Source organism: Silurus meridionalis, chromosome 15 (genome assembly GCF_014805685.1).
Source record: "Silurus meridionalis isolate SWU-2019-XX chromosome 15, ASM1480568v1, whole genome shotgun sequence".
Classification (NCBI taxonomy): Eukaryota; Metazoa; Chordata; class Actinopteri; order Siluriformes; family Siluridae; genus Silurus; species Silurus meridionalis.
The window spans coordinates 10,334,127-10,361,670 of NC_060898.1; the positions used below are offsets into that span (position 1 = coordinate 10,334,127).

Sequence of the window (27,544 nt, forward strand, 5' to 3'; positions counted from 1 at the left end):
TTAAATGAATTCATTTTTATTTTTATAGCACTTTTAACTATTAAGTACGGTCCAAATCTGTCCTCAAATCCTACAATCAAAGAGAACCCCATCCAGATATGCGGGCAGATACGAGGAGAGGAGCGGGACAGGAACACTGGTCTCTGTACCTCAGGAGGATGTTTGACTCGACTGAGAGAGAGAGAGAGAGAGAGAGAGAGAGAGAGAGAGAGAGAGACAAGAGAGAAAAGGGGAGGGAAAAAGGGAGAGAAAATTATTATTACAGTTTAAGACTCAGTTCACAAATATACCTCTGTGTTAGTTTGTATCATTTAGTCTTGTTATTACTTTTTTCCTGTCCTAATTAATATCTAATAGCTTATACAATAAAAAATAACAATTTTAACATTATAAACATGGTAGGCAGTCAGAAAGAGATGGGGGGGGGCAGATACTACACAAACTCATACGTTTCAACATGATATATTTAAATATGAATTTTGAAGTATCTGAAATAAATGATCATACACCATTGAATCAGATACACGAGTATAATAAAGTGCAGTATAAGGAAAATGATGACATGGATATATGGTCAGTATTCTTCGCTTTCAAGAATCCTGAAAGCTGTTTTTAAGGAAAGATGTGTTTGCATTTATCTTGTGAAGGTATTTCCAATAGGGCAGATGGAACAGAACATGACCTGGGGGCAAGAAATCACAGATCATCAGTGAATTTCAAAGATGTTTTTTTTACTGTCTGTTATTAAAAACTAAGGTCTTGAACAGTGAGGTTGTAGCTGTTTAATCCAATCTCTAATATGCAGCAGTGGTGGACATGCAGAGTGGTTGTGTTCATTCCATAGACTGTGTTGCGCTTTCTGAGGTTTTTGTGTTATAGACTGCTCCTGCTCCAAAAGCATCTTGATATGTCTGTGACAGTCTAAGCTGATAGTCACAGAAGGTGGCCTGTGGTATCACTGCTGGGCTTCTTATGTCTGTTATTTTGTTTCTGAATTTGTAAACTTATATGAAATGTATATTGCGTAATTCAATGAAATTGTTATGCTCTCAGTCATTCTTGTGTGGGTATTTGAATTCAAGTTTCATTCATTTAATTTTCTCTTCTTTATTCTTATTTGTTTTGCTGTTCTTTTGGTTGGGACTCAATTTGTTACTTATAGCAGAAGTATACTATTATAATACTACTACTTATTAGGAAATATACTGTACTGCAAGAAAATAATAAACAAAATCTATGTCATGATCATAAAGTCACAGAGATCACTTTTTTTAACATTCTGATATTTGATGTGAACTTTAACTGAAGGCCTTAACCTTAATCTACATGTTTTGTTGCAATGGACTGCTGCAATAAGCAAAAATGTGCAGGTGTGATGGTGTTCCTAATAAAGTCGATGGTGAGTGTATAGCTGTAATACTATAAAAGCAAACAGGGTTGTGTTACATCTAATATCTGACCTGTTTTAAAACAATGCATTACTGTAAATAAACAATAGTTTTTATTATAATATACATTTTCAGGAAACTAATTAAATGGATCACAAAAACAAAAAGTTTTTATTATACATTATAAGTAACGCTCTAGCAAGGTTCCCTGGTGGTCTAGTGGTTAGGATGCGGCGCTCTCACCGCTGCGGCCTGGGTTTGATCCCCGGTCAGGGAACCAACCCCAGCCTTTAAGGTTGCACAAGCCTTAGTGCCGGTCCCAAGCCCGGATAAATGGGGACGGTTGCGTTAGGAAGGGCATCCAGCGTAAAAACGTGCCAAATCAAACATGTGGCTGGTCCACTGTGGCGACCCCTAATGGGAGAAGCCAAAAGAAAAGTAATGCTCTAGTAACCAGAGCTGGCAGGTTGATTTTTTACTTTAAATTTACCAGATTTTTTTTTAGTGTAGGTAATAGGAAGATGGGACATGCAATCTTAAAGAAAGGCTGAAAATCTGTGGGTTTGGTTACTTGGGGCTTCAGCAGAAATCAATACAAGTGGCCCTGTGCCAGCTGACAGAAGGCAGGCCAGAATCTCCAGGCAAACTTTGAGTTCATCAATAAAAACGTGGTTGAGTCACACAGCTAATGCACAACTCTGTATTTACTGAATCAATCCATGCTAAAAAACAGAAACTTTCTAGATATTTGTGAATATTCTGGAAAAAGTTTATGAAGTTTTGACTTGATAGTTGAAACAAGTCACTTCATCAATTTCAATTGCAGTTACACTAAGTATAATATTCTAATAATAATTTAATAAATGAAAGATAAAGGTGATATTGAGTAAAGGTAAAAGAAAATTTTTTGTCATTCCAACCACAGACAGTAAAAATGAAACAAACTATTTTCCCCCAAGCCAATGTGTTACATTAGACAACATAAATAAAAAAACATAAAACACAGCCCCTGCCAGTCCAGTCCGTTTGTATAAAGTAGTTGATTGGCATACGGAAATGAACTGTTACACAGTCTTTACTTATGGGCCTAAATGCTTTAGTACCTTTTTCCAAGCAGCAGGAGAGTAAGGAGTGCGTATGAGGGGTGACTGTTATCAGCCATAATGCTGTTGGCTTTGCAGATGCAGCATGTTGTGTAAATATCCATGATGGAGTGAAGAGAGATCCCAATGATCTTTCAGCCATCCTCACTATCCGCTGTAGTGTAATGGTGTACGTTCCAAAACATTGTAATGATGGTAGTGAATACTGGGCCTTCCTCAGCCTTCTCAAGAGTAGAGATGCTGCTGGGCTTTTTTTGTTAAGGAGCTGGATTTGAGGTGTTATGATGCCAGGTGATGTTCTCTGCCAGGTGGGCACCAAAGGAATTTAGTGTGCTTGATGATCGCCATGGAGAAGCTGCTGATGTTCAACGGGAGCGATCTGAAGTCAGCAACTATCTCTTTTTTTTTATCCACATTCAAAGGTTATTAGCTTTGCACCAGTCCATTAACCTCTGCACGGCATCCCTGTATGCTGACTACCCATTCTTACTGTTGGTACCTCCTTTATCAACCAATGGTCATGTCACTGGCTAACTTAATGATGACATTTAAGCTGTGCATTGCTACACAGTCATGGGTCAGCACTGTGAACAGCAGGGGACTGTGCACATAGCCCTGGGTGTCCCCAGTGCTCAGTGTGATGGTGGTGGAAGTGGAGGTGTTGTTCCTGATCCAGACTGCCTGAGGTCTCTTAGTCAAAAATTTGGAGAAAGAGATGTCCAGGCCCAACAGGCTCAGCTTTTCGATCAGATACTGATGAAAATGGTGTACTGAGCTAAATACTATCTACTACTAGCTAAATACTAACAACTTTCAAACAAATGTGTCCTTGTTTTTCAGATGAATGAGGGCCAGGTGGCATGCGGTGGAAATGACCATTTTTTTGAGAGCTTAGGATGATTAGCAAACAGCAGTGGGACCAGTGAGGGGGCAGCAGGGTCTTTGTGTGCCTTATAATGATAGGTGTGAGTATGGCAGGGCGGTATTATTTGAGACAAGACACAGAGGACTTCTTCGGCATGGGGAAGATGGTGGTGGTGGTCTTGAAGCATGCTAGAACAACAGAACTGCTCAGAGAGATGTTAAAGATGTCAGTAAGAACATCTGCCAGCTGGTCTACACATCCTCTGAGCACTCTGCCAGGAATATTGTCTGGTCTTGTTGCTTTCCTTGGGTTTGACTTTGCTTAGAGCTTTCCTCACATTAGCCATGGAGAGACAAAACACCTGGTCGTTGGAAGGACGTGTGTTCTTCCTTGCTGTCAAGTACTTCTGCACTTCAGTGCATCTGAAAGGGAGCCATCACTATTGCACTTGACTTGACGTGACATTAGCTTTCACATGGATTGATTACTCCAGTTAATAATTTTTAATAATTAATCAATAATGTCAGTGAGTCTTTGGCAAATAGGGCAGATAAAGAAGGTGTTCTGATAAATAAGTGATCAATCTACTGCACATGCTCCATCTCCATGCTGTTGAGACAGACACTTTTTCACATTTTCATGGGTCTAGAAAAGTGTAAACTGCACACATTATCAGTCAGCATTCTGTGTTATAAAATTTATAACAATTCTACAAACAGTACCACATAATGACATTGTTTGAAATTTTTGCAAATTTTCGCAAGAAATTCTCAAAGAAATCACATGTACATAAGCATTTACAGCCTTTGGCACCAATTACAAAAATATCCCCACAGCAAGATGCTGCCACCACCATTCTTCACTGTAAGGGTGGTATTGGCTAGGTGATGAGTGGTGCCTGGTTTTCTCCAGACATGACACTTGGCATTCAGGCCAAAAGAGCTCAATCCAGCAGTGATACCACAGGCCTCTCACTGTCTTTTGTCTTGCACTGTTTGCACTAGGCTGCACACGATGCACTTTATGTGGCATGTCCATAGCTCTGTTTTCTGTTATGTAGCTCTATGTTATGTGATGTCGCTCTATGTTATTTTATGTAATACCAGGGTTCTGGAGAAACGTTGTTTCATTTAACTGTGTACTGCATCAGTTATATACGGTGGCTGAGAAGTGCAAAACACATTAACAAATCGGAAAACAAATTAAAAAACAGGTGAGGTCTTAGCGATGGAGCACTTAGCGATCATTGGACATTCGCTAAGTGCTCCATTCACAAACTATACCTACCTCGGATTTGTTAATGTGTTTTCGGATTTGTTATTTTGTTCTTGCATTTGTTTTCGGATTTCGCACTTCTCGGCCACCGTAGAGTCGGTTTTATATATATATATATATATATATATATATATATATATATATATATATATATATATATATAGTTTGACTTTACTTGAATTGAGTGGTGAATTTTTGCAATTGCTGCACACCCCAAGTAATAGAACAGATAACTGGAAATAAAGAGGTACATTTTTGACATAGGCCTAACATTCCAGCACCAGTTTTTAAAAAGGGCATCTGAATTAAAACATCAACAACTGCATCAGAATTAAAAAAGAAAAAAAGAAATGCCATTAATCTATTCTGTGCAATTATTGCTTTTGAAGTAAGGGAAGAAAGACATTGCCTGATTAAATTTACTCAATCTTGTGCACTAACAAATGGTATTATCTTTAACAAGAGCGTTGCTGACTCTGCTGCAGCACATGTTACTATTTTCATGTAGGAGAAAATAAGCTACACTGTTTTTGGGGGAGAGAGAGCGAGAGAGAGAGATTGGAATGAAGAATCACGTCAGCCAAAATAACCAATAAAAATCCAAGTGGCCAATAATAAAGCATTAAATGTTCAGTGATGTTACATAACAATGTCCTGATCTTAATACAGTGCTGGTGTAGTGTACTGCAATACATCTGCATCTTTGTGTTGCTTTGTGTATTAGGATTTTAGGTATTTTCAATATGTGATTGTATCCTTGATATAAATATTAGTCAGATTGAAAGATTTGACCCAATCCCAAATCCAAAAAATGAATCAGCAAATCGGATCAGCTGCTTATGCTATGTGTATATGTTCTTATAAATGTATTTAGTAAAAACTAATGAGGACGTGTCCAACAAGCTCTATACCAGTGACTGTCTGATTTACAATTCTTTTCTTGCTCATTTTGTCAGATCATGTGCATTAGGTCCCTGAGGAAAGCCTGCAAAGTCCAGAGGCAATCAAACTGGGTGATGACAGGGTCTTGGATGAGCTCAAGGTCCCAAGATCAATAAAGCTATTACATATCACAGGTTGAGCTAGACATCTACATTCTACAAGGCCCTCCTAAAAGCACACACAACACAGCATGCAGACTAATACTGTGGTGTGTGTGGTTTTAATAATTAATAGGAATATATCTGAGAGTTTCTACCTGGGGACATTTGCAACCAAAAAGTGGAAAAAGTAGATTTTAATATTAGAGATGGAATCTATTGCTTGTATTTTTGTATTATTGCAATTGTTCTAAATTGCTTGATCATATTCCACTTAGTCCTAGTAAAACAACATATGCATTCAGATGTACAATATTGAAAATCTTTTTCAGTATTTCTGAATCCAAATTTAAATCTATTAAAAACAGAAAATTTCAAAATTATTGGCTCACACTATACACAAAGTATCAATGGTCAAGGCAAAAAATAAACAAGAAGGAAACAAGAATATGTTATTAATAATAATAATAATAATAATAATAATAATAATAATAATAATTAGGTGTCTTGTTGCTTGTAAAGAATGATGCGATGAGTCTTCACCATAACCTGAGCAAAACATAGATTTATCAAATCGGATTCCAGATGAGGACATGAAGAAGCATGATTCAGGGTGAGATCCTTCTGGCATTGCCTAGGGTTTGCTCTGTGAATACAGGTGGATTGACAGATTCGACACTCTAGGAACCAGGTTAAAACCAGATATTACTGTGGAATTTTCTGAGGAATAGAAATTAGCCATTTGAAAGTTCTAGGTTCTTGTGTTTGATAGAAGATTTTAAGGAGTGAATCACACCCATGAGCCAGTGTTTCCATTTTTCCATCTACAAGCAAGTTTGACTGTGAGGAGTTTATGTTTTCCATTAGAGTTTTGGTTTTCCTCTGAATCCCTGAGAGAGCACCACACTGCTATCTGCATCCTACATGTCAACTTCAGTGATTAAGGGTTTGTGGTAATTGCATTCAGACATAACATTTATTATGTTATGTTGCAGCCTGACATTACAATCTCTCATACTGATTATTTTCTCATGAATCTACACTCAATACCCATAATGACAAAATGAAAACAAAATTTTAGAAATGTCTGTGCATTTGCCTCCCATTTCGCATGATTGTTGCTAAGTTGTTTCTACACCTTGACTGGAGTTTACCTGCAAAATGTTTTATTGATTAGACATGATTGAAAATGTATATCAGAGCAAAAACAAAGTCATGAGGTCAGAAACAGGATTGCTGCAAAGCACAGATCTGGGGAAGGCTACAAAGAATTGCTGCTGAACTGAAGAATCCCAAAAGTGGCCTTCTTAAGTCTCAAATGGAAGAATTGTGTGGTACAACCAGAAAGTTTAGTTCCTATAGCTGGTTGTCTGGGCAAAATAAGCAATCATGGCCTTAGTACAAGAGGTGACAGAGGCCACTCTGACTGAGCTCCAGAGATTGTGTGTGGAGATGGGACAAAGTTTCATAAGGACAACCATCACAACAGCCCTCCACCAATCTGGGCTTTATGGCAGAGTGGCTAGACAGAAGCCTCTACTCATTGCAAAACCCTTGCAGGTCCACTTAAGAGTTTGCCAACAGGGACCTAAAATGTGAACCTAGATTCTCTTGTCAGATTAAACCAAGATTAAACTGTTTGGCCTCATTTCTAAATGTTATGTCTGGAGGAAATCAGGCACTGCTCATTACCTGCCTAATACTATCCCAACAGTGAAGCATGATGGTAGCAGCATCCTTCATTCCAGGTGTTATTCTGCAGCAGGCACTTAGCAACTGTCAAGGTTAAAGGAAAGCTGAATGGAGCAAAGTACAGAGATATCCTCAATAAAAACCTGTACCACAGACTCTGTCACAACTCTGGGAATGTCCTAGAGTGGCCCAGTACGAGCTGTGACTTAAACCCTTTTAAACATATCTGGAGAGAAAGTGGCTGTCCAGTGAGGGTCCTCATTCAACCTGACCAAGCTTGAGAGGACTTGCCATGAAGAATGCTAGAAAATTCCCCAATCCAGGTGTGCAAAGCTTGTTGCATCTTTCCCAAAAAAACATAATCAATGCTGTAATTGCTGCCAAAAGTGCTTTGACTAAGCATTGAGTAAGGAGCCTGGTTACTAATATACATGTGATATTTCAGTTTCTTTAATCAAACAATTAAAATCAGTTTTAACTTAATCATTATGGGGTACTGAGTATAGATTTATAAGGGAAAAAAAACATATATTTAAAAGATTTAGCATCAGGCCACAACATAACTAAATTGAAAAAACTGGGAGTCTAAATACTTTTCAAATTAACTGCATATCACTTTGTCAGCAAAATAAAATAAAAAAAACAAATATAACAAAATTAACTGCCAAATCTGTATTCCAATTTTCAGTCCTAAAACAATTACCTGGCTTTTCCTGGCTTCTGATTTAGAGGCCCAAGAAATATGTGTATGTAAATATAAATAAATAAATAAATAAATAAATAAATAAAGTATACAAGAAATAAATACTTCAAAGTCTATTCCTCAAAAGATTATTAAGGGCAATGTTGTATCATTCTTTAAAAATAAAGCTTTTCTTTACTCTCTCCCATATATATATTTTTTTATAATATTCTTACCTATTTTGTAGTAGGTAAAGCAGAAAAGTGCCAAAGCATACAATTAAGGAAACATGGGGAATGATTTGTAACCATTTCTGCAAGGAATTACAAATATGCATCAGTGGATAAGAAACAGTCCCAGAGAGAGGCTGACACCCTCTAATCAGCTGAAAGTACTCTAGTGGCAGATGATCAGTCATTCACTTCAGCTGTTTCAGTGCAATGATGTTAGCTTGCACAGCAAATCTGGCACTCTTTAGTGTGATGTGGGAGGCCATGCACACTCTCAGGAATAATGCGTAGGATTTGGCTTTAAGAGGCCAAAATCATAGCAGCATTCTGTAATAATGTAATTCTGTCCTCCATCTAAGCAAAAAGCAAATCTACTTTAAATTCACTCTACCTCTGATTTTACCTATAGGGCTAGAATAAAAAGTTATGCCAGAAATTATGCTATAATCTTGGTAAACATTTAATAGAATATTAACCCAATCTTAATATTTAGACAAATGTGTTAACACTGTGTGCAGATAAAGGAGTAAGTAAATACAGAAGTAAAGACAATTGTCTCTTTATCCCCAATCTTTTGACTTGGTGAAGTGGCTTTTCTCTTTTACTGTAATTTTTAAAAAAAATTCAACAACCTTACCTTCGTCATAGAGATCTGAAAAAGGCAGTGTCAAAAGGTTATCAATTACTCTAATGTTATATTCATTTCATAAACAATTACTGTATTTGTTTAGTCTGATTGTATTTCACATCACCTGGGTCTTCAGTGGGGACTTACCCTGACTTAATCCACCTCTTATAGAAACCATCAATACTGTACAAAAACGCAATATAACAACACGTGGCATTACAGAGCGAGAGGCATTTCACATATGGAGGGTGAGTAACATTTTACTAAAGCAAGAAACCCAGTTAAGACTCCAAACCTCTACACTACCGGTGCAACTTTTCCAACTTAATCATCAGGAGCAGTTCAGAATTAATATTTGTCTAATAACATGACAAAAGCATAAAAATGTAAATAAAATACAACCTACTCACCAGAGATGCAAACTCATAATTTGCACTGCTCCTCAGAGGCTGTAAGCCAGTGGTACCACTCGTATTCACTGGTCTGGAAGTGGTAAACAAACTCTTTCCCAGGCTGAGACAAGCTAGCTAGTATGTCCGAGACCAAATTAATCTCTCTTCCTCCATAGGCATAAAAAGTCTAACTCAGAAGTATTAATGTGTGCAGAGCTACACACGTGTTTTGCCAGTCGAACTTGGCTGTCACAGTTTTCCTCTGACCAACCAATCAGAGGATGGAAAAATGCTGATGCTATTCTGGGCCAGCTAGCTGCCTTGTGAGGCGAATATAAAATGTGATTGGTTAAAGAAACCAAAAAAAAGGCTATATAGACTGCAAATAGACTTTGCAGGCCCTGGGCAGATTAGATTGACATGGCAGCACATAGAGGCTGAACTCTAATTGGACAAAAAAAAAAAAAATCTAACATCTTTACACGTTCTGGAAGCAGTGCAGTAAAGAGAAACACTATGAAATGAAGAGAAGTAACTGATGGGAATAAATTTATACAATTTCATTTAACAAATATTAGAATTTAGGTTGTAAGTGTAGGTCAGTGCTTCTGATAGTGTTTAGGCCAGCAGAGAAGGCTTTGCTGGCCCTGACCTCCCGCCACTGCTTAGCACTTACATTTATAACATTTTGGCAGAAGTCCTTATCCAGAGTTATTTACAATTATCTCAATTATCCTACTTAGCATTTGAGGGTTAAGGACCTTGTCCAGGAGCCCAGCAGTGGCAGCCAATTCCACGGCAACCAAAATCTTTTTTTTTACTATAATAATGTGGTGATATATATCTTCTATACTCCCTTTTCACCTATGACTGCATACCTGCCTATGCCTCAAACAGCATCATTAAGTTTGCAGATGACACCACAATGGTTGGCCTGATCAGAGGTGTGAGGACAATATCCTGGAACTCACCACCAAGAAGACGAAAGAGATCATTGTTGATTATAGACTGGCAATCACACTCACGAGCTGCTGTTGAGCGTGTACCCAGTTTTAAGTTTCTTGGAGTCCACATCTCTGAAGATCTCACCTGGACTCTGAACTCTTTTATCCTGATCAGGAAGGCACAACATCACCTGTTTTTTTCTGAGGAGACTTAAAAAGTCCCGTCTGTGCTACTGGATACAGGAGAACTTTTACCGCTGTACCATTGAGAGCATCTACACTAACTGCATCTCAGTGTGGTACAGCAGCTGCACTGCTTCGGACCATAAAGCTCTTCTGAGGGTGGTGAAAACTGCCAAACGAAGCACTCAGCTACACACCTTGGAGAACAATTACAGTACATGCTGCCTGCAAAGGTCGAGGGGTATTATCAAAAATACCTCTCACCCCAACCAGAAACTATTCACCCTTCTTCTTACAGAGCTGCACAAACAGACTGAAGAATAGCCTTTTTCCTGTGGCTGTTACTGCACTGAACAGCTGATTTGATTCTGCATTGGCACTTTCTGTGTATTTTATATAAAATATATCATATATTATTACCAACTGCACCTTCTGTACATGAATCACCTTCATTCCTGTATCTAATCTAATATAATCTAATATAACCATATAACCTACAATCTGTGTGCTGTTCAATTAGCAGCCTTTTGGGGTGGCTCATGTACTATCTGCCCCATTCACCCCCCTGACTGGCTAGTGTTTCTGTTTGTGACAGGGGAGCCAAGGGGAAGAGCATACTAAATATATATGCTAAGTGTGTTTCATCCAAATTCCAACTTTCAAGATTCTGCAACTACTATTATAATTGAACATTATATGCCCTCACCATGTATGTATATGTATGGATGATGCTGATCAAGTTTTCAGATTGGTTCATATTAATACTTACGTTATGGCGCAGACTGCTGCAGAAAGACAGAGATAGTACAGAGCAAGGAGTTATGCTGACCCTGGGGGAAAAAAAGGATAAGAATGACTTGGAAAGTCATTCCAACAGGCAGGAGAGGCGCAAAATACATCAATACATCCACCCCCAAAATGTGGCAAAAATGGAGGCAAAAATGGCATCCATGGAGAGTACCAAGGTGAAAGCCACTGCTGACTAAAAAGAACACAGGAAAGAAAAGAACACAAAAAAAAGGCTCGTCTCAAAACTGGCAAAAAAAAATCATCTTGATTATTCCCAAGAATTTTGGGCAAATATTCTGTAGACTGATGAGACAAATTTTTAACTTTTTGGAAGGTGTGCATCCCATTACATCTGCCTTAAAAGTAACACAGCATTTCATAAAAAGAACATAATACCAACAGTCAAACATGTTGGTGGTAGTTCATGACATCAAGTGTAAGTGTACTTGATATGTAGCAGGACAATGATCTGAAACACAGCAAGTTTAATATAGTAGGCTAAAAAAAAAGATGGTTTTGGACTGGCCTAGTCAAAGTCCGAACTTAAATACTATTTATGTCTTAAATCTGTGGGAAGACCTTAAACAGTATTTTCATGCTCGAAAACCCTCCAATGTAGCTGAATTAAAACAAAGAAGAGTAGGCCAAAACTCCTCAAGAGCTATGTACAAGACTCAATGCCAGTTATCGCCAATGCTTAATTGCAGTTGTTGCTGCTAAGGGTGCCACAATCAGTTATGATGTTCAGGGGGCAATTACTTTTTCACATAGGGCCATAGTTTGGACAGCCTTTTCCCTTATTAAATAAAATCATCATTTAAAAACTGCATTTTGTATTTCCTCAGGTTATTTTTTAGGACTTTACAGTTAAGGATACAGTAAAGGATGGTGTGGATAGAACTTATTACATTTTTTTAGACTCTTAAAGAATTTAGAGGCATTTACTCAACATCAAGTGATAGTATGCTTACTGTCATGACCTGAAGAAAAACATGCTAACTAAGAAGTGCTTAATACACATACATTTGTCTAAAAATGCAAATTTGGCCACTGGGCAGTACAGGGCATTATATTTCTTTTCCAGCACAAAGTTTAAAAGTATTTAAGGGCAAATACTCGGACTGGTCATTGGAAGGGTACACCAGGTGTTGACTTTGATGATATGCTTTTAATTTATTGTTTTGTTAAACTATATTCTTTTTTTTTTTTTACCTACCTACAGGATCAAGGAGCTACACATTTCTTGGTTTCTTGGACTTACGACAGAGCATCCAGAGAACATTAGCTATATGTGTTTGTGAAATCTCTTCCAGGATATTAACTGGACACCACTGCAACAATAAATCTCCGACTAAGAGATAAACATTTTTTTTTTTACTTTAAACATTGAAACACACACACACACACACACACACACAAAGTATAACTGCATTTTAATACACTAAACACATACATGTTTAATCAAACCAAAAATGAATTTGGGTGGTTGCCCATTGTTATTTTTTCCTATTTCCATTTCTCTTTTGTTCTGTAGACTGATACATCGAACAGATGGCTGAGGCTGTTTTGTTGCAGGTGATGGAGGGGGAGGAGGGTCCAACTTTTGGTTATGTTTGGCCATCAACTGCTGGTCCTTATCCTCTAATGCTGCCTACAGGGACTCTTTTAACCTTTATCTGCCCTTCTCCGAAGATTCCACTGCATAAGGAATGTCAAAACATGTATTACTCATAGGTACTTCAGAAATTTCAATTTGTGGTGGTGTACAGGCCAACTGCAAAGAAGCATGTGGTGGGTTTACTCTCTCCCCAAGGTGGGCAGTAAACAGTCAAGTATCACAGAGGCAACTTCCAGTGTGGCTGTACACAACATTAATTATAAGTGCCATAAATTGATTGTAGGAAGGCTGCGAGGTGTTAGGAAATTACTGCCTCCGGGAAGAAACTGTTCTGACAATGGACATTTCATATTAAGTCATAGAAGATATTGGTGGTGACCAACAATTGGGGAATGAGATGATAGTACGGAATTGTGGGTACCGTAATTTCCGGACTATAAAGTGCAGCGATATATAAGCCGTACCCACTGAATTTGACAAATATTTTTATTTTTAACATAAATAAGCCTACACTGTCTACACTTAAACTAATGAACTTTACACAGACTTTAACGAAAGACACTAAATGCAAAATGTTGCGCTTCTATTAGGAGCATAGCGGTTTTGGGAATAGCCTGCCACTGCATTCTGCCGGTATTACTACGTGTGTTCAAGACCGAGGATTATGTCCTTATTATTTTCTGATGCTCATTTCTAAGTTTCTTTGACTAACCCATAACGCTGTTGCCAAGAAAAATAAAAAAGCACGAGTTTTGGAAACCTGTCTGTGCTTATATGATTTCTGTTACAACTTTAGTTTTAGCGAGCTCTCCCTTCACCCAGACTCAATGCTTTACAACGGCTTGTATCTAAACAGTAGCCGACAAAGTAAGTCATTGTTCACTGTCTTCCTCCTTCCTTTCACAACTACAGTGGTACCTTGACCTACGAGTGCATTAATGTGCGAGTTTTCCGAGGTACGAGCGGTCACTCTGTCGAGCTCGAGACCCCGCTGCTAGATGGTGAAGCAAAGCCAGAAAGCGAAGACTGTGACGAAAATTAAGATAAGCAAAAAAGAAAAATTAAAAATTTTTAAGTTTAGGGATACGTAGTGTACAGGAGTGATAGTTAAAAACGAGTTTTCCCTCCGCCTCCGCTTATCGCTTATTTAAGGAGTCTATAACTCCTACCTCAAATGAAGAGAGTTTCTGATAGGGTGATGAACGTGAAGCTGGAAGTTGAAGGGATGATGATAAATGTCATCAGTGCCTATGCTCCACAAGTTGGCTATGAGATGGAGGAGAAGGAAAGATTCTGGAGTGAATTAGATGAAGTGGTAGATGGTGTACCTAGGAAAGAACGATTGGTGATTGGGGCAGACTTTAATGGGCATGTAGGTGAAGGGAACAGAGGTGAGTTGGTGAAGCAGGATGTGGATAGAATTAGTAAAGAGGAAGTGAGAGCAGGGATTAAGAGGATGAAGAGTGGAAAGTCGGTTGGACCAGATAACATACCTGTAGAAGCGTGGAGATGTTTAGGAGAGATGGCAGTGAAGTTTTTACACAGATTGTTTAACAGGATTCTGGAAGGTGAGAAGATGCCTGAGGAATGGAGAAGGAGTGTGCTGGTACTGATCTTTAAGCATAAGGGAGATGTGCAGACCTGCAGTAACTACAGGGGAATTAAGCTGATCAGTCACACCATTAAGTTATGGAAAAGAGTAGTGGAAGCCAGGCTGAGAGAAGAGGTGACAATTAGTGAGCAACAGTATAGTTTCATGCCGAGGAAGAGCACCACAGACGCATTATTTGCTTTGAGAATGTTGATGGAGAAGTATAGAGAAGGTCAGAGGGAATTGCATTGTGTATTTTTAAATTTTGAGAAAGCGTACGACAGGGTGCCAAGAGAGGAGTTGTGGTATTGTATGAGGAAGTCAGGTGTGTCAGAGAAGTATGTGAGGGTGGTGCAGAACATGTATGAGGACAGTGTGACAGCAGTGAAGTGTGCAGTAGGAACAACAGACTGGTTCAGGGTGAAAGTTGGACTGCATCAAGAATCGGCCCTGAGCCCTTTCCTGTTTGCAATGGTGATGGACAGGTTGACAGACAAGGTCAGGCAGGAGTCTCTCTGGACTATGATGTTTGCGGATGATATTGTGGATTTGTGGTGAGAGTAGTGAGCAGGTTGAAAAGAGCCTGGAGAGGTGGAGGTACGTGTTGGAGAGAAGGTGAATGAAAGTCAGTAGGAGTAAGACAGAGTACATGTGTGTGAATGAGAGGGAGGGCAGTGGAGTGGTGCAGTTACAGGGATAAGAGGTGGAGAAGGTGGAGGAGTTCAGGTACCTGGGGTCAACAGCGCAAAGTAATGGAGAGTGTGTTAGAGAAGTAAAGAAAAGAGTGCAGGCAGGGTGGAGTGGGTGGAGAAGATTGACAGGAGTGATTTGTGATAGTAGGGTATCTGCAAGAATGAAAGGGAACGTTTATAGGACTGTGGTAAGACCTGCGATGTTGTATGATTTAGAGACAGTGGCATTGAGTAAAAGGCAGGAGGCAGAGCTGGAGGTAGCAGAGCTGAAGATGTTAAGATTTTCGTTGGGAGTGACGAGGATGGACAAGATTAGAAATTAGTTTATTAGAGGGACAGCCCATGTAGGATGTTTTGGTGGCAAGGTGAGGGAGGCGAGATTGAGATGGTTTGGACATGTGCAGAGGAGGGATATGAATTATATTGGTAGAAGAATGCTGAGGATGGAGCCACCAGGAAGGAGGAAAAGAGCAAGGCCAAGGAGGAGGTTTATGATATGGTGAGGGAAGACATGCAGGTAGTTGGTGTGAAAGAGGCAGATGTAGAAGACAGGGTGGTATGGAGACGGATGATCCACTTTGTTGACCCCTAATAGGAGCAGCCGAAAGAAGAAGTAGAAGATCTGTGTAAAGCTTTTTTGAGACAATGTTCATTGTTAAAAGCACTATACAAATAAAAATCTATTGAATTGAATTGAGGTAGGAGGAATAGTTAAGTCAGCAAGTTATTTGAGGGCTTGTTTGCAGATAGTTTTATAGACAAAAACTAAGATCTTAAAATCAATACTGTAATGGACTGGCAACCAATGTGATGAAAGTAAAATTGGAATGATGTGATCACATTTGTAGCCACCTGTGAGATGGGCAGCCACATTTTGAATCATCTGATTAGAAATTAAAAGGAGACATACAGTGAGTTGCAGTAATCGAGGTGTAAATGGCGGTTTCAAAGCTATTTCTACTTAAAAATTATTTGACTTTGGACAGCTGGCTTAGGTGACAGAAGCTGGTGATAAATATGCTATTGATTTGTTTGTCTAGCCTAAGACTATTATCAAGATAAAATCCTAGGTTTTTAACTTTAGTGGTTAGGTATGATGAGAGCATACCTAGGTCAGCCGGATTTCTAATAGAGAATACATTTGGCCTAAATTGGATAATTTGGGTTTTATTTTTATTTTTATTCAACAACATAAAATTGTCAGTAAACCAAAGTTCATGAAGACATGCTTCTAGTCTCATGTGCATCGCTGTCTTTATGTTTAATAGGTATGTAGAATTGGGCTTCATCCGCATAGCAGTGGTAAGACGCACCAAATAGATCATAGAGGTAACATGTATAAAGAGAATAATAAAGGTGACAGATTCAATCCCTGGGTTACCCTGCAAGTGAGGTGTGTCACGGAAGACGAAGGGACACATAGATTAACTGGAAAAAATGTATCATAGATAAAAATGATTGGAACCACTTAAGTACCATGGCTGAGACTTATGTTGAGGATGAACAAGCTTTCTAGGTTCAATAGAGTCCAGAATATTGGAGCATTTATTAATCAAGTCTTGCAACAGTTGGATAGCGTCTAGATATGAAGTAGGGGAACCAGGTTGCAAGGATTTGTTAGCTTCCAGATACTGTTTATATAAAACCATACTGGGAGTGCAAGGTTAAAGTTTAAGTGCATGTATTGATACAGTATTAGGCAGGGCTGGGAGGAGCATTGAAAAAGGATTGGGGCAGATCCAGACATTATTCTGCTAATACGTTAAAAAGCATACGTGATTATAATCAATACATATAAAGTGATTTATAAATTTGTTCTCCTCTGTTAAAAGCTTGCGTGACACCTAGTGGTTTATTTTTGTAAGTAATAAAATTTTTGAAAATATGTAAACATGATTGACAACCTAATAAAAAGTACCCTTACTCAAACACTTAGAAAATGTTTGAGTGAAAGATAGAGGGGTGGCGGGTGGTTGACGTCACCTCAGCCTTGAGGATTTCTAATAGGTGAGCTGACAAGACCTGGAGTGACGTCATGTCATTAAGGAGAGCTGAATCCAAATTAAATTTATGGATGCCAAAAAAAAGTCTATGCCATCAGGAGCCCAATTCAAAATAAAGAGGAAAGAGGTAGTGGAGGAAACATGCAAAAGATAAAGGTGTGTATGGAGCTAAATCACTCATCTCCTTGGGAATAGTATTTGTAATTCCTCCCACACTATGAGGCACATTGAGCAGCAAGGGCCTGATTGCTTACTTGTTGTTTGCGTAGCAGTTTTGTTGTGCGGTTGGGTTGTTAGCCCAAAGCCCACCCTCCTCCTCAGGTGTCATTTAAGCTACAACTGCCACTCATCACTATCACCATCTGTTAAAAAAAGACAGCAAAATAAAATATACAACACACCATACAAACTGTATTCTGTGCACTGTATTCTGTTAACTGTAGATTTTTAACCCTTAGTCGCTCAGTTGGAGTCTTTTATTTAGTTAAATAGGGAAATTAAATCCTGAGGACTGTTATATAAGAATTAATAATCCAATCAGTTTAAATATACCAAGACTGTTAAAACAAACTATCTTTGTTTACTAAGTTTTACATTGAAATCTTAGAAATTGTTTGGCATTTTGTTTCATTTTTAGTTACTCCTCTTAAATATAAGCATTAAAAATGCAAAAAATATATAAAAATCAGGCCAACAGTGTCTAACTAGGGCCACGTTTAGAAGTGCTATTAGAACCGCTATTTGGATTATGTGAGCAAAGTAAGGATTTTTCAAGTAATGCTATAATTAAAAGAAAAACACATGCTGATGAGGTAACCCAGCCATTGGGGTTGCACAAGCTAGTGCACTCTTAGTGCCGGTCCCAAGCCCGGATAAATGGGAAGGGTTGCATTAGGAAGGGCATCCAGCGTAAAACATGCCAAATCAAACATGTGGATCACAAATCAGAATTTTATACCGGATCGGTCGAGGCCTGAGCTACCACAAGTATTGTTAATCAACAGAGTACCGGTGGAAATTGGGCTACTGTTGGCGAAAGGAGGAGAAACAGAGGAGGAAGACGTCTACAGAGACGGCAGGAAAAGGAGGGATTTTTGTTTGGGTGGGCACTTTAAATGTTGGTACTATGACTGATAAAGGAAGAGAGGTAGCTGATACGATGGAGAGGAGAAAGATAGACATCAGGAAACCAAATGGAAAGAGATTAAGGCCAGGAACATTGGAGGTGGGTTCAAACTGGTCTATTATGGTGTAGGGGTGATTCTGAAGGAAAAGCACAGTAAGAGTGTAGTGCAGGTGAAGAGAGTTTCTGATGAAAGTGGTGATGGTGATGGTGATGAAAGTGAAGCTGGAAGTTGAAGGGGTGATGATAAATGTCATTAGTGATTATGCTCCACAAGTGGGTTGGGAGATAGAGAAGAAAGAAAAATTCTGGAGTGAGTTAGATGAAGTGGTAGATGGTGTACTTAGGAAAGAAATTAGTGATTGGGGCAGACTTTAATGGGCATGTAGGTGAAGGGAACAGAGGTGATTAGGAGGTGATGGTAGGTATGGCCTTAAGGAGAGGAATGTAGAAGGACAGATGGTGGTAGATTTTGCTAAAAGGAATGAAATGGCATTGGTAAATTCATATAATTTAACATACATTTAAGAAGAAGGAGGATCATAGGGTAAAGTATAAGAGTGGAGGAAGGTGCACACAGGTGGAGTATGTTCTATGTAGGAGATGCAACCTGAATGAGATTGGAGACTGTAAGGTGTTGGCAGGGGACAGTGTTGCTAGACAGCATCGGATGGTGGTCTGTAGGATGGTTATGAAGGTGAAGAAGAAGAGAAGGAGAGTGAAGACTGACAGAAAAATAAGATGGTTGAAACTGAAGGAGGAAGAGTGTAGTGTGAGGTTCAGGGAAGAGGTCAGACGGGGGCTCGGTGGTGGTGTAGAGGTGCTGGATGACTGGGCAACTACTGCAGAAGCGATAAGGAAGGCAGCTAGAAAAGTACTTGGTGTGACATCTGGGAATAGAAAGGAAGACAAAGAGACATGGTGGTGAAATTAGCAAGTGCAGGAGAGCATAAGGAAAAAGAGGTTGGTGAAACAGGATTGCGATCGGCAGAGTGATGAGAAAAGTAGGCAGGAGTACAAGGAGATGTGGCAGCAGGTAAAGAGGGACGTGGCAAAAGAAGGAAAAGGCATATGAGGAGCTGTATGAGAGGTTGGACACTAAGAAAAGAGAAAAGGATTGGTATTGATTGGCCAGGCAGAGGGACCGAGCTGGGAAGGATGTGCAGCAAGTTAGAGCAATAAAGGATGGAGATGGAAATGTGTTGACTGGAAATGTGAGGAGAGTGTGAGAAGATGGAGAGTATTTTGAGCAGCTGATGTATGAGGAAAATGAGAGAGCAAAAGAGAGAGAGAGAGAAGGTTGGATGGTGTGAAGATGGTGAAGCAGGAAGTGGATAGAAATAGTAAGGATGAAGAGTGGAGTCGGTAGAACCAGATGACATACCGGTAGAAGCATGGAGATGTTTAGTAGAGATAGCAGTGGAGTTTTTAAACATGATTTTATAGGATTTTGTAAAGTGAAGGATGCGTAAGAAATAGAGGAGGCATGTGCTGGTACAGATTTTTAAGAATAAGGGAGATGTGCAGACCTGCAGTAACTACAGGGGGATAAAGTTGATCAGTCACACCATGAAGTGATGGGAAAGAGTAGAAAATGTTTACAACACAACTCTACATCTACAAATCTAAAACTGTTAAGCACCCTCATACCATGAAAGTTTTAAATATTAAAAAACAGGAAGAAACTCAGCAGCACCTCACATAACTCTATGGAAATCCAGCGTCCAGCTGGCAGGTATAAGCTGCAAACACACCAAGTCAATGTTAAGTAGTTGGTATGTGCTGGCTGAAAGAGAGCTTTATACATTTACAAAAAAGTACTTCAATAGAAATATTTTTTTTCAGCTGGCAAAGGTGGTCTAATATCTTGACCAGCTTAGCCTGAGATTTGGCAGCTCACCTGACTGACTATTACTGATTATTCACAATCTTCCCAGCAAATTAGCAAACCCCGCCCCCCCCAAAAAAAAAGAAAATTATATATACACAGACAAGTGTAATTGGTTATGGTTGATTTAATTATCAAAAATAAAAAAAATTAAAAGGTGACCAGAAATATCTTTGCTCTTTTATGTTAAAGAGACAGGGTTTTTTTTTTTGTTTGTTTTTGGCTAAGAACTTTTGTAAGCCATTTGATATCTGGTGCAGTATTGGATTGTAAAAAAATGCTGATTATAACCCAATTGCCATTTCTGAAGATATATAAAATGTAGCTGTAAAATGTTAAGCATGCTTAAACAAACAAGACCAAGCCTTGCATTCATGTTGACCACTTTATTCCCATTAATATTCATACACCAGCAACAAATTATGAATAAGAATATGCAATTATAATCCAAAACAAAATCACAGAACATTTAATAAAAATAAATGTTACAACTCCTAGATCTAAAACATGTCATTTTAAATAACAGTTTTACCTATGCATAAAAAACGGCACAAATAAGGGCTTTAACCAGATAGTAGTTTATGACCACTTTGAACAGGTGGGGGGACAAAATAATAATAAACCCTGCAAATGGTTCAGTGCATTTACCCAAAAATCAGACCCTACATACAGTGGCTGAGCATAAAACAACCTCCAGAAACTGCCAACAAAAGCTTGCTTTTTGCTACATCGTTCTGCCAAAGAAACTGTACAACTTGAAGCTGGGAGAATAGAAAAATAAAAATGTTCTAAGATGAATCAAAACAACCTTAAACAACTTTAAAACATGCATGTATCCTTGTGCTACCAGAAGTTTATGGCTAAATAGCAAACATTGTCCCCCTTCTTTGAAAAACTTTGGGGTAGCATGAACAAAAGCATACTGCAAATCCAGATCTTCTGTAAAAGGGAAACATTTAGTCTAAGCTTACAGAAGTTGGGCTTCTCCATGGGTGCCAAATACACTGACTCATTTCAATTCACACTGGCAGTGATGATTGCAACACCCCTAGTGTCAGATTAAGGACATCAAGCCCTTCAGTCATCATCCTCATCATCATCCTCTTCATCATCCTCCTCCTCCTCGTCATCTTCATCGTCATCATCATCCCTAGATTTTGCTTTGCTTGCAGACATCCCACCACCCACTTTCCCCTTGCTCTTGTAATCTGCCATATCCTGAGTAAAGAAAGTATCACTGGTTGGAAACAAACACTGAATAATCTATACTAAGAGCAGATTCATTTTCATAATACACTTGCTAATGTGCCATCATTTTGCTAGGTTCCTTTACTGTAGTCACAAACAAACATTACCTTCTGGTATTTGTCCTTGAGTTTGTTGGCTTTTGAAAGGAAGGGTTGCTTCTCAGAGTCCGATAGATTGTTCCACATCTCACCAAGCTTCTTTGCCACATCACCGATGCCCATGCTGGGATGCTGGGCTTTGATACCGGGCCTGTGCTCAGAGCAGAACAGGAAAAATCCAGACCTACATGGACCCAAAAAAAAAAAAGAGAATTTAAATATTGCAACACAACAGCATTTAGGTTGTATATTAAAAAGGTCATTTTGTTAAATAGCAAAGCCATCCTAAAGACTAGTAGGAGTACACATACGGTGGCCTCCTTGGTGCACAGGGGTCCTTCTTCATTTTTCTGCCCCTTTTGCCAGGATTGTAGGTCATCATTTCTTGGTCATATCGAACCTTATCCTGCTTGGCCATCTCTTCAAACTTAGTCTTCTCTTTTGGAGACATAACCTGAAATAGGCAGCAGGATGAGATGTCTCTTTGCTTAAAAAGAAAATAATCACTCCCTTAAAGCAAGAAACCAGTGATTACACATTTAAAGTGAGGGGAGATTAGCTGTGAGTACTTATGGCTTAAAATTAACATTTAATGGCCACAAAATTAATACACTAAGTGGTCTTGTTTGTCCATATAGTTATGGTGACAGGAAACAGTCATGAGTAAAACAATATTTATTGCCACAGAGAGGCATACTATAAAGGGTATGCTCAACAGGGTCAATTTATTAGCCTTTATAACCTATATTCTGAAATGCAAAACCAAAAAGGTAAATACATTAATGCAACTGCAAACCTCATTACAGTTCTGCTGCAGCAACTTATGAGTTTGTACAATCAGATACATACTGGTTTAACATTTCTAAACAAACACTTAATACCACAATAAATATGAATGCTGTCTGCTTTGCATAACTGAAATTACTTGTAAATTTATTTAAAAACATTATAAAACGAGCTTTTCACCAAGGTCAGAGCCTACTCACTTTCCATCTCTCTGAACACTTCTTGGAGAATTCTGAAAAATTCACAGAAACCCCAGGGTTCTTCTTGTTGTGCTCCTCACGACAGGTCTTCACAAAGTAGGCATAAGCAGACATTTTGCCTTTTGGCTTTGCTGGGTCACCTTTTGCCATCCTGGAGGCTGGATGACTTAACTTTAGAAAAAGAGAACACTCCTAAAAAGGAAAAGCAATAATACAGTAAATACACTGATCAGGAATCTATTCATTCAAGGGAATACCTGAATTTAATTTGAGATTTGACAATCTGTACATGCACTGTGTAATTCATTGGTGGGGGAAATGAATAAATAAATAAAAAGAGACCCCCAGGGGCTGAAAATTATAAATAAAATAAATGCCAAAAAAAAAAAATTAATTTCAGGATGATACAACTTGCATAAATTTTAGAAAAGCAAATCATAAGGAACCATGTGCATGTATGCCTCTGGGGAACATGAGAGCTAGTCAATAACAATGACTTCATCGTCCACTCCTACCAAACATCAGTAAAGGCAGCTTTGGCCAACAGAGGAGATCTGTGCAAATCTCCAAGGAATCACCCCTCTTTTTATGAATGAGGAATGGCAGACCTACCAATTCTGGTGGGGTTTGAACATGTCCCACTAGAAAATGTCAGGCCCTCATGCCTTAGTCAGAGAATGTTTGAAGATTTAGGCAAAAATAAGCACACCAGTAGCCAGCTGAAAGTCACATGGTAGGGCTCTGGCTCCTCTTGGGTTCCTTTACACAAAGGAGCAGATACCTGGTGCTCAACTGTTCCCCTTCTACAACCCTGTACAGTACACCTTGAGTAAAAGATCATCATCTCCTCCATGCTCTTAAAACTGTGCTGAAAAACAACCACCATGACCGCATGAATGGATGTGCCCTTCTGAAGTACTTAGTTTACTGGATCTACTCAGTGGGCTGCAGGTGCTGCCTCATGCCACAAGTAAGAGTCAAACCTTACCAAACCCACAGGGAACCCACATTTACAGAAGTCAGAGGGAAGAAGCCATCATACCATCAACATTAACAAACATTATTTCTGTTTAATTCCTGATAGATTTATATTGATATATTTACTATAACCTTTGACTTAAAAAGGCTTAGCATATACAAAAACAATTTACAAGCATACAACACAGGGAAGAAAAACAAAGACTACAAACTGACCAGCTAAACACCAAGGACACTTGAGGTGAGTACAGGGAATTATTCATCTTCCATTTTGTAAAATAAACTAATTAAAGCATTTGATCAAAATACAACATAATTGGATTTCCTTCTCCCAAATTTGGAGGATAAACTTTGCTGGGTGGGGGAAAAAAATAAATAAATAAATACAATAAAAAAATAGACTGAGCATGTAAACAATATTTATATATAAAAAAATAGAGCGAGAGAGAGAGAGAGAGAGAGAGAGATCTCGCACCCCTCCCTCCCCCTTCTGTAGCACAGGAGCGACGCTACAATAGGACTCCATTCATTAAAATGGCCTCTCGGCTACAGAAGGCAGCTTAAGCTAACAAAGCCTCTCACACACGAAGAGCACAACACGAAGGTCTTCGTAGTTTTTCTTGCGCGTTTTGTTAATTTAATTAACGTCCAAGAGGTCTAAACTCATCATATGCAAGTTAAAATACAGAAACTTTTAAACTCCGCAGTCTCTAACAAAAGCAGAGGAAACCAGCCATGACCAGCAAGAGGCTTTCAGGCGCCTCGTTTAGTTTTTTTTTTTTTTTTTTTTTTTTTAAGAAAATGACGGGAAAATATACAATGCAAAATTCTGATATTAAAACTGAGAAAACCTCATAAAAAATTAAAATACGATACATATCTATTTAATTCCATCGTTATTACTTTGCGTGAGGCAAGTGTTTTAGGTGCCCGGCCATTTTAAACACACGTCGGACAAAACGGTGTAGTTTTCCGAGTGTAACGGAAACATTCAACTCGCAGTAGATGAATAAAATGGCATTACAAGTACACAAGTGGTGCACTGGATACTTATTTGTGTTTTGCTATAAAAGATACAAAACGCATTTTTACGAATATATGCCAGAAATATATCAAATAAACCACTTTATGGTAAGTGTAATTTAAAAAGAAAAAGCATTCTGTGTGTTAAAAGAAGTAGTTTTAGGTGCGGACTCTCGTTAATACTCACAGAGGTATCTTGCTGAACGATATGGTCTCTCAGGTCGCACTATGGCTACGCGCTTCTTCACGACAGAAGGCTGCACACAAGCCTCGCGCTAGCTCACCACGAGAGCGTTCTGATTGGTCCAGACCGGCACGCGTTTAAAACGACCTACGAAACTGAGGATTGGCTCACAGTCTCATCTTTATTCATCACGTGGTCCTGCTATTGGTCGGAAATACGAAAGTCACTCAGCCGTCGTTTGAATAGAGCGCGGAAACAGAGCGAGTATTTATTGGTTCCCATCTGTGAGATGGGTGTTGGAGCGCAATGCTTATAGTCATTACTAAAAACAAAACAAAACAAAAAAGCTATAAACTACTGCGTCAGAAACCAATCTAATAATAATACTAACAATAATAATTAAAAAAAAAACACATTGCTAAAACACTGTCTTTTTGAACACACTTGATGTCACACTTGACAGTTCAGAGCAGAAACAATGGTATTTAGATTGATAATTGGGCCGAAAAATAGCAGGAATTACACAAAAGGAAGATCTCCATTACTATGTTGATCGTATAATAACTCTGACTTATTAAATGAACAAATCTAGCCTCTAAACCAATTCTATTCAGAGATATACTTCTGTTCTCAAAAAACATTCACAGTATTTTCCCAGTGACGCAGTTCACCAGTACCAGCAGCTAAACCACATGTCCTTCATGTTTGACTGTAGTAGAGCTGCATTCACTCTTGTACTTTTTGCCAGGTCTACTTAAGTTTCCTGCATCATCATACAACTCCAACTGCAATTCATCACTTCACTTTACTTTGCTGAGACTCTGAATCAAACTTCCGTAGTATATGATAGTATGAGAGCTGACTTCTTTAAATGCTGAAGCATGGTGTGTTCTGTAAGGTTCAAACCAAGGCTTCTAAACCAGACCTAACAATTTAAATAGACCTTATTTCTCTTTTGCGATATTCATTTGTACTAAAAAAAAAACATTCACAGAATTTTCCCAGGGAAACAGCTCACTAGTATCAGCAGCTAAAACACCCCTAAACCACAACACTGTCTTTCTTCATGTTTAACTGCATTAGAGCTGCATTTACTCTTGTATTTCTCAGCAGGTCTTCTGAGACAGCTCCCTGCATCACCATACAACTCCAACTGTGATTCATCACTTCACACAACTTTGCTGAGCCACTCAGAAACAAACCTTCCATAATCTGCTAAAAAACATTTACTGTTTTCAGACAGAAATGTATTTGTTTTAAACATTTAGATGCAAAACCTACATTTTATGTATTTCCTTTTTGATGTATTGAGATCTTCTGACAGTCAGATTGCAAGCTTTTCACCCTGTTGTTAACAAGAGTACATTTCAGACAGCAGTGTTCTTTCTTTTAAAAGCTATTACAAAAGCTTAATTGGTCTGTGTGGCTTCTCTTATATATATTTTTTATTTCACAAAAAACTTTTAATCTATGTTCTAAGCATAATAACTACTGTTTTCTTCTTCTTCTTCTTCTTTCGGCTGCTCCAATTAGTGGTCGCCACAGCGGATTATCCGTCTCCATACCACCCTGTCCTCTAAATCTGCCTCTTTTACACCAACTACCTGCATGTCTTCCCTCACCACATCCATAAACCTCCTCCTTGGCCTTCCTCTTTTTCTCCTACCTGGTGGCTCCATCCTCAGCATTCTTCTACCAATATAATTCATGTCCCTCCTCTGCACATGTCCAAACCATTTCAATCTCGCCTCCCTCACCTTGTCACTAAAACATCCTACATGCGCTGTCCCTCTAATAAACTCATTTATAATCCTGTCCATCCTCGTCACTCCCAACGAAAACCTTAACATCTTCAGCTCTGCTACCTCCAGCTCTACTTCCTGTCTTCTACTCAATGCCACTGTCTCTAATCCATACAACATCGCAGGTCTCACCACAGTCTTATAAACTTTCGCTCTTATTCTTGCAGATACCCTACTATCACAAATCACTCCTGTCACTCTTCTCCAAACCCACTCCACCCTGCCTGCACTCTTTTCTTTACTTCTCTAACACACTCTCCATTACTTTGCACTGTTGACCCCAGGTACCTGAACTCCTCCACGTTCTCCACGTCTTCTCCCTGCAACCGCATCACTCCACTGACCTCCCTCTCATTCACACACATGTACTCTGTCTTACTCCTACTGACTTTCATTCCCCTTCTCCCCAGTGCATATCTCCCCCTCTCCAGGCTCTTCTCAACCTGCTCACTACTCTCACCACAAATCACAATATCATCCGCAAACATCATAGTCCAGGGAGACTCCTGTCTGACCTTGTCCGTCAACCTGTCCATCACCACTGCAAACAGGAAAGGGCTCAGGGCCGATCCTTGATGTAGTCCAACCCTCACCCTGAACCAGTCTGTCTCTCCTACTGCACACTTCACTGCTGTCACACAGTCCTCATACATGTCCTGCACCACCCTCACATACTTCTTTGACACACCTGACCTCATACAGTACTACAGCTCCTCTCTCTGCACTGTCGTATGCTTTCTCTAAATCCACAAACACGCAATGCAATTCCTTCTGTTCTTCTCTATACTTCTCCATCAACACCCTCAAAGCAAATAAGGCATCTGTGGTGCTCTTCCTCAGCATGAACCCATACTGTTGCTCACAGATGGTCACCTCTTTTCTCAGCCTGGCTTCCACTACTCTTTCCCATAACTTCATGGTGTGACTGATCAACTTAATTCCCCTGTAGTTACTGCAGGTCTGCACATCTCCCTTATGCTTAAAGATCGGTACCAGCACACTCCTTCTCCATTCCTCAGGCATCCTCCCACCTTCCAGAATCTTGTTAAACAATCTGGTTAAAAACTCCACTGCCAGGTATGTCATCTGGTCCAACCGA

At 39.1% G+C, this 27,544-nt stretch overlaps 1 protein-coding gene and 2 long non-coding RNA genes across 3 annotated transcripts; all 3 read right to left on the bottom strand.

Moving 5' to 3' along the window:
- On the bottom strand, nt 1-9,067 carry LOC124397557. Its single transcript, XR_006927929.1, has 2 exons — nt 8,282-9,067; nt 1-171 (listed from the first exon to the last, which is right to left on the bottom strand). It is a non-coding gene; the product is annotated as an uncharacterized LOC124397557 (long non-coding RNA).
- Nucleotides 9,068-12,563: 3,496 nt separating this feature from the next.
- LOC124397558 lies at nt 12,564-17,473 on the bottom strand. Its single transcript, XR_006927930.1, has 2 exons — nt 17,370-17,473; nt 12,564-12,909 (listed from the first exon to the last, which is right to left on the bottom strand). It is a non-coding gene; the product is annotated as an uncharacterized LOC124397558 (long non-coding RNA).
- A 3,024-nt stretch (nt 17,474-20,497) lies between these two features.
- hmgb3b (high mobility group box 3b) lies at nt 20,498-24,801 on the bottom strand. Its single transcript, XM_046867363.1, has 5 exons — nt 24,647-24,801; nt 22,459-22,650; nt 21,784-21,926; nt 21,482-21,656; nt 20,498-21,344 (listed from the first exon to the last, which is right to left on the bottom strand). Exons 2-5 carry the CDS (start codon nt 22,606-22,608, stop codon nt 21,204-21,206), a joined length of 609 nt encoding a protein of 202 aa, XP_046723319.1. The 5' UTR covers nt 22,609-22,650; nt 24,647-24,801; the 3' UTR covers nt 20,498-21,203.
- Between the last annotated feature and the right edge of the window lie 2,743 nt (nt 24,802-27,544).